Source organism: Micromesistius poutassou (genome assembly GCF_964030765.1).
Source record: "Micromesistius poutassou genome assembly, chromosome: 8".
Taxonomy (NCBI): domain Eukaryota; kingdom Metazoa; phylum Chordata; class Actinopteri; order Gadiformes; family Gadidae; genus Micromesistius; species Micromesistius poutassou.
In genome coordinates, this window is record NC_140278.1 from 5,622,039 (window position 1) to 5,633,842 (window position 11,804).

General features: G+C 49.8%; 1 protein-coding gene across 1 annotated transcript; it reads left to right on the top strand.

Annotated features, from left to right (window-relative positions):
- Positions 1 to 717: 717 nt before the first annotated feature.
- On the top strand, positions 718 to 10,320 carry gask1a (golgi associated kinase 1A; the record flags this gene model as incomplete). Its single annotated transcript, XM_084471879.1, has 6 exons — positions 718 to 993; positions 1,246 to 1,893; positions 2,356 to 2,808; positions 7,719 to 7,841; positions 8,929 to 9,032; positions 10,116 to 10,320. 6 exons carry the CDS (start codon positions 718 to 720, stop codon positions 10,318 to 10,320), a joined length of 1,809 nt encoding a protein of 602 aa, XP_084328005.1.
- Between the last annotated feature and the right edge of the window lie 1,484 nt (positions 10,321 to 11,804).

Sequence of the window (11,804 nt, forward strand, 5' to 3'; positions counted from 1 at the left end):
CAGACGGGTCTCCTTCCGTTTTCCCTCCCCTTCCTCTTATTCCTTATTACATATTTGATCCATCCAATCTGTCTCTCTCTCTCTATTTATATATATATATATATATATATATATATATATATATATATATATATATATATATTTATATCTATCTGTCTATCTGTCTTTCTGTCTGTCTGTCTGTCTGTCTGTGTCTCTCAAATTCAAAGTGCTTTATTAGCATGACTGTTTGAGTACAGTATTGCCAAAGCAATATTCAAGTTGAACAATAATAATTGTATAAATAACAGATTTGTAATAAAATAACATAAATAATAAAATAACTCTCTCTCTCTCTCTCTCTCTCTCTGTCTCTCTCGCTCTCTCTGTCTCTCTCGCTCTCTCTGTCTGTCTGTCTCTCTCTGTCCCTCTCTCTCTCTCTCTCTCTCTCTGTCTCTCTCTCTCTCTCTCTCTCTCTCTCTCTGTCTCTCTCGCTCTCTCTCTGTCTGTCTGTCTCTCTCTCTCTCTCCGTCCCTTTCTCTCTCTCTCTCTGTCTCTCTGTCTCTCTCTGTCCCTCTCTCTCTCTCTCTGTCTCTCTCTCTCTCTCTCCCTACTCACCATCTCTCTGCCCGTCTCTCTCTCCAGGCCGGCAGGAGGGCGAGGTCGAATCGCTGCTGCGTTCAACGATGTCTCCTCCCCCTTCTCTGCTCCGTCGTCCTGCTCTCCCTCGCCGCGTCCATGCTGATGTTCACCGCCGTCCCCGCCCCCCCCTCCCCACCGGCGCGCGGGGCCCGCCGCCCCTCCCGGGCCCTGAGCTCCGCCGCGGGGGCGGCGGCGGCGGCCCCCGGGTTGAGCCTTAGGGCCGGTGGAGACCCGGGCCCCCTGCTTCCCCTCCGACTCCCCCCGCTGCCCAACCTCCACAGCGGGTCCTGGAGGCGCAGCCCGGGCGGGGTGCGAGAGCCCCTCGCCGGGCCTCCTGCCAGAGGGGCGGGCCACGCGGGAGGACATGGGAGAGTGGCTGCAACCGAAGACGCCCATGGGGCCGATGGGGGAGGAGGAGGAGGAGGAGGAGGAGGAGGAGGAGGAGGAGGAGGGAGGAGGCAGAACAAAAACAGCGGCAGAGGGAATGCTTTCAAAAGGAAGGAGAGGTCAGGCGTCGGCCAGCGCCCCGCAAATGGCCTCCGTTCCCCCCTTCCACGGTTTACAGTCAACAACCCAGGGCCGAGGGCTAGAATTAAGCCCGCTCACCACGCCACTGTGGTGCAGCCGTTCCCCAGAACACACAATCATACTGCAGAGGGCCAGACCGCAGGCCTTATCCCGCCGCTAGAACACACCCCAGCGAGGAGCCCGAAACAGGGAGACAGAGGAGGAGACGCGCAGGCCAACCTCCGAGCTAAAATTAGCCGGCCTGCAGGCGAGCTCGCCGGAACACAGGAAAAGACCCGCGCACACCCGCGATTGGACAAGGGCAGGCATCCGATCAGAGCGTTTCCGGAGCGTGACAACGGTTCAGAGAAGATGAAAGGTGGGACAAAGCACTTGAGGGAATCGGACAGGGTTTGTAAGGAGCAGCGAGCCGTGAAAAGGCCCGGCGGTGTTCTCAAAGAACAGCGTCACATTTCAAAAGAGCCGGCTGAGAGGGGGCCGAGCGACCCGGATCCGGCGGACCGCAAGAAAGCGAAGGAAGACGATAGCGCCGGGTGTCAGAACCACAGACGGCAGGATTTCCCCGACGGCGACCGAAGAAAGATCCGGAGGAGCCCGGCGGACACCCCGTGGCTCAGCGACGACGACCTGGAGAAGATGGAGCTCCTCGCCTCCGGAGAGGTGGTGAGCAAGGCCAGGGTCCCTGCTCACGGGCAGGTTCTCCAGGCAGCCCTGGACGCCGAGAGCTTCCAGCGGAGTGCAAAGGTGAACGTGTTGTTTGTTGGAATGTATTCCCCCTTTTCTCGTAAAAAAAAAGGGCGGCTGTAGAGGCTTGGCAGTGGAATTTGAATTCTTGTTCATGTCGAGAGTTGAACGGGTGAGCGTCTTGTTAGTGGTTGCCCTCTGGACTTCGGGGCTCGCCTGCAGTCTAAATGATCTCTGGTTTAATAACGGGTTTCTCTGTCAATTTGCAAAAAACTTGGAGACGATCCACGAGCCCTGCTGAACACAGCGTACGTCTCTAGATGCACGGATCAAAATAAAAGACATAAATCATTCATGGTACAATTTAATTAAAGGGAGTAGAAGTATTTTGATCTATGGGTCTGATATAATCAAGTCTATCAAGAGATTAACATTCGGCTCCCTCTATCCGTCAGAGATGCTGTTAATGCCTGTTGATCCTATTACTCATCAATCGAGTCCGCTTCGTCTCTCTCTCATCAGACATCCAGCCGAGAACTCGGTGGGCACCAGACGACCCAGCATGCACTGCAGCGGCGGGTGGCTCCGGAGAGCCACGGTGAGCGGTGCCGCCGGGGGAGCTGCTCCTTGGTGAAGCGCCCGGGCGACTGGTACGAGGTGCTGGCCTTCCACCTGGACCGCGTCCTGGGACTGAACCGGGCCCTGCCCGCCGTGCTCCGGACCTTTCCGCAAAGCGACGTCTTACCTTACAAGTACACCAGCGGCGCCCCCAGACCCGTGGTCTGGTGGGACCCCGACATCCAGCACCTGGACGACGGCGACAACGACCAGAACTCGGTGGCGCTCGGCTGGCTCCAGTACCAGGAGCTGCTCAGAGTGCGTTGTGGGAAGGAAGCGGAGCTGAACTCTGCGCCTTGCGTGGGGGTCAACCACTCGGAGTGGGGGAGGCTCGCTCTCTTTGACTTCCTGCTCCAGGTGAGAACATGAGGGAGAAGTAAGAAGAATAACTGTCCTCTTAAGAGTCTTCGGAAGTTAATGTTTTATTTCCCCCCCCCCAACCCCCATCTGGTTCCATTCAGCTCGCAGACAATCGTTTAATTATGGTCAGCAGCAGGTTATGAAAATGATTCCCATTCCTGGGCAGGGTGGGTGCGGCACTCGGAGTATTCACGAGAGAGAGAGAGAGAGAGAGAGAGAGAGAGAGAGAGAGCGAGAGAGAGAGAGAGCGAGGCCCGTTAGAGAAAGAAAGTGTGCAGAACAGCGGTGAGGAAGATGAAGGTGAGATGAAGGCTCTCCAGGGATTTAAGTCCTCCGCCAGAAGGCGCAACATATGTGACTTCAAAGGGAAGACCCCCCCCCCCCTCCCCCCAACCCCCCCCCATCCCCCCATCCCCTCCCACCACCTCCCACCCCACAACCTCCACAGTGTGCCTCAGACTCCATCAACAAGCAGCTCTCTGCCGAGTCTCGGCCCGGGTCACATTGACAGTCAGGAGGCAACGCCGGGACAACGCCGGGTTCAGTGGCATTTTGCTATAGACATCTCTGTCGTTTCGTCGATTCCCGGTGCTCCGGAGAGGGCCGTGACCCGGCAAACCGTTTCGTTCGGAGGTCAGAGCGATTTCGACAAGCAGCAGTCCGCTCCGTCAGTCTGTAATGCGGAGCTAACCGCTGACTGGTACAATGAAACGAGGACAAATGCACGGTGGTGACACAGAGCCCGGAGCCCGAGTCAAAGCAGAACAAAGAGCTCCATTTTGTTTTCCGTCTTTGTTTAATTCGTGTTTACAGTTCTGTCTTCAATGAGAGAGGAGCCGATAAAGAGCCGGTTACATAAACCAGAAATTTAGCCTGTGGGTTGTGAGACCTAACAGACAGACAGTACAGGCAGACAGACAGACGGATGGAGAGACAGACAGACAGATGGAGAGACAGACAGACAGATGGAGAGACAGACAGACAGACATACACACAAACTGAACGACAGACACAGGCAGACAGACAGACAGACAGACGCAGAGACAGACAGGCAGACAGACAGACAGACGGAGAGACAGACTGACAGACTGGAGAGACGGACAGAGAGATGGATAGAGAGATAGACAGACAGAGAGAGAGAGAGAGAGAGAGAGAGACAGACAGACATAAAGCCAGACAGACGGAGAGACAGACAGATTGACAGTGAGACAGACAGACAGACAGACAGACGGAGAGACAGACACTGAGACGGAGAGACAGACAGGGACGCAGACTGGATATCTGAACGGGATATGACGGAGAGGGTGACTCACTTCGCCACGCCTACAAGGACATATGCACGTCCACACATTGGTACCAGAGGAGCCCTGAACCTCATTGTATAACGGGCCGACTGCCAGCCTGAACAACAAGACACCTCGTCTGGCCTCGTCCGGTCCTCCGGGCTCAAACCACGTCTAAAATGGCGAGTGGCACCGCGGCCGGTCCTCCGAAAAAAACCCCCCCGCCCCCCCCGCCCCCCCCCCCGCCCCCCCGTCCCCCCGGGCCGCCCTGCTGCGCGGCGGATCGGGAGCGCCCTGGCGGCCTGCGGCGCTCCAGAGTGCTCCGTTTATCACTCCTGATTAGACGCCCTTGGCGAGGAGGACGGGTCGCTGCGCCCGTCGCTCAGGATCCGGGGGCCCAATTATAAATCAGATACGCAGTCTGTGACTGATGAGCTCGTGCAGGTACGGAGGTTACTGCCGCCGCCGCCGCCGCCGCCGCATCAGGGCGGAGTCCTCCTGATCACCGCGCATAATGACTTTTTGTGTGTGTGTGTGTGTGTGTGTGTGTGTGTGTTTCTGTGTGTACGTGTACAAGTGGAGTGCACTGTGTGTGTGTGTGTGTGTGTGTGTGTGTGTGTGTGTGTGTGTGTGTGTGTGTACGTGTACAAGTGGAGTGCACTGTGTGTGTGTGTGTGTGTATGTGTGTGTGTCTAGTGTGATTGCCAATGTGAGTGAACTTGTTAAATCCCAATTATTAGCCACGGTGCTTTTGAAACGGGGTTGTGTGCGTGCTTTTGTGCGTGTGTGTGTGTGTGTTTTAATAAGTCTGACTCGGTCATGAGGTGTAGATAATGAGACTCAACTGTTTATTTATTCACTCAGCGACGCCGCCTCAAAACTCTTTGCTTAGAGAAACAAAACAATGAAAACAGGAACGAGACGAAGTTGACAAAAGCAATCATCAGACCGAACTAAACACAAATAACAACTATGGGGTTCCATGCTGGTTGTGTACGTGATCATACATCCATACACCAAAAAAAATCACGTTAAAAACACTCTCCCCCCAACCCGGTCACACGGTGACCACGTCCTGTCACCACACAAAAGCATCGCAGCACCTCGCCGTTTAATTTCACGCGACCTTTCAGACGTTTTGTTCTGCTTTGTTCTGTCCCCCCCGTCTCCCTTTCCCCCCCCCCCCCCCCCACCCCATGCACTGAGATTGAATGTGTATCTAACACCCATCTCGGCTGTGCGGTGGGTGGGTGGGTGGGTGGGGGGGGTGGGTGGAGCATGAATAATCCATGAAGCAGCCCGTTCCTGTTAGGGCTGCCAGCGGTCGGTTGCTGTAACAGGGCCAAGCACTAATAGCGTGCTATTGATCCGCTGAGAGCTGATGAGTGGGGCTGTGAACACTTGTTCCCCACCCACAGCCCCACCCCCCCTCCGCCCCCCCGCCCCTGACGCCAGCCCAACACCTCAACACCTCCCTAGTACTGTACAATACCCAGTACTGGTGTGAAGGACACTCCCAGGCGCAATTATGATTCTCACACACACACACACACACACACAAACACACAAGCAAGCACTCACATTCATGCATGCATACACAATCTCATATGCACACACACACACACACACACAAACACAGACACATGCATATGCAGTTACTCACACACACCCACACCCGCACACTTGCACATATAAACGTTAAGACACATGCAAATACACACATGCAAAAGCATGCCGGCACAGACACGCCAACACAGAAACACACACACCAAGGGCTCTGGAACAATGTCCTTTGCTACATGCCAATTAGGTGGCTTTGACTGGACTCCTCCAGACCAAGGACGCTGGGGGGGTTGATGTTGAAACCGGTTTATTGCGGAGGTTGAGTATAGTTATACAGAACATGAGGCCGGTTTAACGTGTGCACACTGATCTCTGAGGCTGAACAGGTGTGCAGCCTCACCCAGTGCCAGAGGCCAATCAGTGGGGCTTGGGCCGGGTGAGGCTGCCCTAAACCAGCCGCCATCGACCCACACTCCACAGGGTCAGTCGCACTGGATCAGGCTTCACGGCGATTACCGCAAACTGCTGCGGCAATGTGGGAGGGTCACAACTTAAACCGCTCCTTCATGGCCGGGTTGCTCTAGAAAGGACAACAAGGCGGCGATCAGTCTCTCTTCCATCTTGGCGATTGCTCGGTAAATAGCGGAATGCTACAATGCTAAACATTACGTGGTAAACAAGGTTCTTCTCCCCGTGGGCGTCTTCCGGTCTGATCGCCGGCTTCCCTGATTGTCCCCCCGCAGCGTGACTTTCCCGAAAAGTTGATTCTGTGCTTTTTTCGTAACCGCATGTGGTCCCCCACCGCTGCAGCTTAACCGAAAGTACGCAATCAAATGAGTGGTTGAACTGGCGTTTAAGCCGCAACTTTTCCAGTGTTAATGAGCCCAAAACTATTAGATGAACAGGAATAAGTTAGCCCATGCAGGTTGTGAGCAGAGAACTCCCTGTTGAGAACCACAGGGGGGGTCAGGATGAGCCAATACAGCTCAAATAGAGGAGAGGAAATTAATGAGACATATTTGCATTTTAAGAAACACGTTGCCGTTCTTGCTTTTCAACAGTTCCAACTACTCCTCATCAGAGAGATTGATATTGTTTGTGATAACGAACTAACATTGATATCCATGAATAAGTCAATCAATAGCTGCTCTCTGGCATATGATGTCGTATAAGTGATACAAGTGATTCCTTTTAACAGCATCGGCTGTCGGAATAGGATAATCATCTAACATTTATATAATGTAGGCAAATTAATGTTTGTATTTGGGCCAAAATGTGTATTCAGGGATAAGGTAGCGTGGCTGACTCCTCAGATGATAACCGCCTTCATTAAAACAAAACAAAACAAAATGCATCTAAAATATAAAAACGGTAAATCAAAAACAAAAGGCGAATGAATCGTGTGGGATCCCAGGGGCTTTCCCATCTGTACCTCAGCGGTGCGAGTGCAGCGGGCCCTGCCTGGGTTCAGAGGTCACAGTGCGAAGGCTGAGCATGGCGACAGGGCGAGAAGTCTTCTCCGAGCGCCACGGAGACGTGAGAGAAAAGAGGTCCTCTCTCAGCACTCACTGCCTTCACAGGCGCCTGTCACCACCACACACAGCACACCATCAGAGTCACATGCCTCCGTGCACTAACACATGCCTGTGTGTGTCCTTGTGTGTGTGTGTGTGTGTGTGTGTGTGTGTGTGCCTGTTGATGTACACACACACACCCACACACACACAAAGCAATCAAAAGAACGTTGGACCGGAGATCACACATCTCAGTGTGAACCCGCTCAGTGACTCAATGTGTGTTTCTCTCACTTCAGAAGGTTAGATGTCAGCGACATCGCATTTTAACACCAGAATCCAAACACGCATAAAAAGGATGTTAAATAAACACCTTTTTATTTATCACCTCCATTTCGAGAAGAGCTTTCGACCGAGCGTCTATACCCGTTTGAGGGTTCATGAACTGTTTCTTTCCAGCCCGATTTAATGAAGAAGCTTCATCGCTCCCCTGGTGTATTCAGTTGCCATGGGGATGCCACATCGAGTTCTGTCCTTGTGGCTCCAGGTGAACGACAGACTTGACCGCTGCTGCTGTGGCTTCAGACCCGACCCGGAGGAGTCCTGCGTGGAGAACCTCCTGTATGTCAAGTGTCGTAACGACAAGGAGCTGGTGCTGGTGCACATCCTGGTAAAAGAAACCGCCGGTACCGGTAGCAATGCTGCCAGCTAACATGGAGGGGGTGAAGGTGTGAAGGAATACAACGTACTTAACAGTATTACTAAATGAATAAACATTACTGCATCACCATGCAGTGGTGTAAAATAAATTTAAAAATGGGTGGCTTAAATCAAGCGATCTGATTGGTTCCCAACTGTTATATATATAACAGATATATATGAGCGTATACACACAGCTATGACGCCCGTTCAGTTTACAGAGTTCTGTATCACTCCTCGCCTAACTTGAACTGTTGTTTATTTATATATAAAAGCAATAGCATAGTTCATTGAAGCCTAAAAATATGTTGATGGAGAGGGTGGAAATGTTGTAAAGCAATAGGCACACGGTGAGTGAACTCGATAGTAGGCTAAATTGCCAGCGAACCAAGCTACCGTCTCTAGCCTAGCCTTCTCTCTGAAGGACGCTACAGTGTGTTGCATAGCAACCGCCGTACACTTTGCAGGCAGCCAGGAGGGACTACTTTTTTGAATTCGTTAAAAAAAATGCTTTTCCGACTTTCTCGCTTTTTCAAAATTGAGGGTGTCTATGACTTTCATTTCGCCATACTTACGTAATCGTTTTATAAAAGCAAGAGATCACTTCAGTCAGTGATATGTTCTCATTATACCTTAACTGTGGTATAATGAGCACATACCACAGCCTGTCGTGATCTATTGCTTAAGTAAGAGACGTTTGTATAATGGACGTTTCGAAAATGCAGTTTGAAATGTTTTATTTGAAGAATGTGCAGTAAAGGTACAATTTTGTACTAATATGAATGTAATGATACGTTTGAGATTATTATGATTCAATGTCATATATGGAAATATGTGATAAATATCTTGTGGTTATAAAAATACTATTCTCCAATAGCTAATTATACCTACATAGACCCTTAAAAACCCTTAGGAATGACGTTACTATTTTTTTTGCATTTAAATCCCTTAATACAGTATACATTGCTGCGGGGTTTGCTATTTCACTAGTTATCTTGCTCTCAGTTCTCAATTTTACTCGTATTTCATTTTTACATGTTTCTTCATTAATCCTATAGGTGAGGAAGACGGATCCTTCCAGAATGGTGTTCATAGACAACGCAGGCAGACCCCACCAGCCTGCAGACAACCTTAACTTCCGGCTGGTTGAAGGCATAGACGAGTGAGTATTCACACATTGCTGCCATATCTGTAGAGTTGTGCTGCCGCCTCCCTACTTGTCGACGCACACAAACGACAACACCAGTAGCTTGTTTTGAAGTGCTCAGCTGTCGTTTACAGAACACAGATGAAAAGAAAAAGTTATTTTTTCTTCTTTTTCACACTCTGTAAACAGGCTCTATATTACACTTACTGCAAGCTCGTTAGGATTTTGTCACATGCTCGGGCTGATTAGACAAGTTCTTTCAATTAGCGGTCCCTCCATGTGCTGAGTGCGTTCCCGGAATTCCCCCGTCGACTGAGACATTCCATTAAAAAGTCGGAATACATTTCATTGCGGGGAAGGATAGAAGACCTACATACTCAAACTGCAGATAAGGAACTGGACACCAAATGTTTTTCCATTCCCCCCAAATGGACCGGACGGAAGACATAAACGGACCACAGGAATGATGATGATTGGACTGCAGCAGCAGTAACATAAGCTTCAATGGCATGGGCTCAGGCCTGGCCATGCATTTGGAAAAGACCAATGGATTTTCACTTGTAAATAGACTTTCTTTTACAGTTAGTGTTGGTAAGGGTTATAGGGACTCGCCCATCAAATATGTTGTGCGGTTGAATCAGCAAGTCTCCTTTATGGGCCATCCTCAAAGTGAGGACATCTCAATCCCATCACCCATCTTCAAATATACTCATGATCAAAGTAAACAGATGAAGAAGAGAAAGAGAGCCACCAATCAAGGTGTTTGCTTGATACTTAAGACTGCCATAGTATGCTGGCAGTACAATATCTCAGAGCATAATTTCAGTATAGGAAATTCAGGTTGTAATATATCTTCTTATAGATTAGAGATATCTTCTTATCTCTTTTTTAGATTATTAAAAAAATTATTATTGGCTTGTACTTTGTTTGTTTTTGATTTGTTTTGTATGTGTATAATTGTATATGTCTGTGTGTTGTTATATTTGAAAATGTAATAAATATATTCCTCAAAAAACAACAACAACAACAACAACCGGTTACTGGGATGCGTCTGAGTTTGGAGGCTGGATCTCTAGACCCGACTCTCTCTGTCCCCAGGTTCCCAGAGCGGGCGGTGTCGGTGCTCCAGTCCGGGTGTCTGGAGGGCCGGCTGCTGCGGTCCCTGTACTCGGACCGGGAGTTCTGGGAGGGCCATGGCGGGGCCCCCGGGCTGCGGCCCCTGGTCCGCAGCGTGGAGCAGCGGGGGAGGATCCTCCTGCAACACATCAGGGACCAGAGGCTCCGACTCAACAGGGACCTGTGACGACCCCCCCCTACCCCCACCCTCCTTCCCCCATACGCAGTAAAAGCCCTACCTAGCCTGACCCTTAACCCAGATGGTGCCATGCTGGAAGAAAGTGCCTCAAAAGAAGGAAAGAAAACACATGCCGCACACGTTGAAACGCTACGCTGTTACACTTGATGTGGGAGGATTTTTTAAGTAAAAGAACAGCTGTGGAGTAAAGGAAGTGTTCCACGCCTGAAGTCAAAATGCTGCCGTCTACGGCAAAAACACAAGCGATGTAAGCTAGGGTGATGTGCTTTTGTTCTAAAGCAGTTGAAAAAGAACTCTCTCGGAGCACACTCATTAATGACAAAGACAGAAGGGACCGGAATGGGAGTAAAGAAACAAGGATTTTAATGGAAGGCCTGGTTGTTCTACGCTCACTGTCTGAAAGACACATGAGAGAGGGACTACACCTTAATGAGATCCATCAGGTCTGGTCGTTTTAAGTGAGGTATTATTGTATATGTAGAGATATATTAAATAGCTTGGATGCTGTTCCATTCTGCAGTGCAGAACTGTACTCTGTACAAAAGAAAACATGAAATGTTCTAGTCTGAAACTAACGAGTAGAGATTCTCTAAATGATTATATTTATGAGCAGCCAGCCTGTTTGTAAGCTTCCTTTATGCTTAGCTGCATCAGTCCCTTATTGTGGCCAATTCAAAAAGCACTCACTATTGCTCAACTAATCCGAGCACAGTGCAGTGTGTTTTCCGGAGGCCGAGTTCATTGGTTTCCGATGGCCATTAGACAAATGGGATTGCTTTGCTGAAACTGTGTTTCACGTAAATTGATATAATGCTGAGGGATGGCTGCATGAGCACAGCGTCGTTGGTAGCAAGGGAGTCTTTGATAACAGACTGAAAAAAAGGGCTAACCACATCTTGTTAACAACTGGGTCATCACTCTTGTTTTTCTCATGCATTTCTCTTTCCAGGGAACACTGCCAAATGGCACAACACAGCACAGAACATTACTGAATCCATTTTAGAATTAAAAACTATTTCTCCAGCGGTTTAGGGCGTAATACTGGCCGTTTGGTTCTCTTCCATTAACGCCCTCTCCTTTAACACTCTTAAATCATTTACACGGGCCCTCACACTTTCTGTGCTGAATATTTTTCCAAAGAGCTTGCAGCAGATTGGACAATTGATTTGAATGCCGGTTTCTCACAAGATAAGCTTTTTTTTGTGCATTTTTAAAGGATTAAAACATGTCTGTCAGTGAATAGTCTCTGGACCAAATCCTGAAAGTCTGTGTGTGTGTGTGTGTGTGTGTGTGTGTGTGTGTGTGTGTGTGTGTGTGTGTGTGTGTGTGTGTGTGTGTGTGTGTGTGTGTGTGTGAGCAAGCTTGAGTGTGTGCGAGTGCGTGTGTGTGTGACGAAAAAGTGAATTGACTATGGATTTCTTGAGATGCTTTTTCTCTGCCGCTCGTTTCATTATTGAAATGCACCGAGTCAT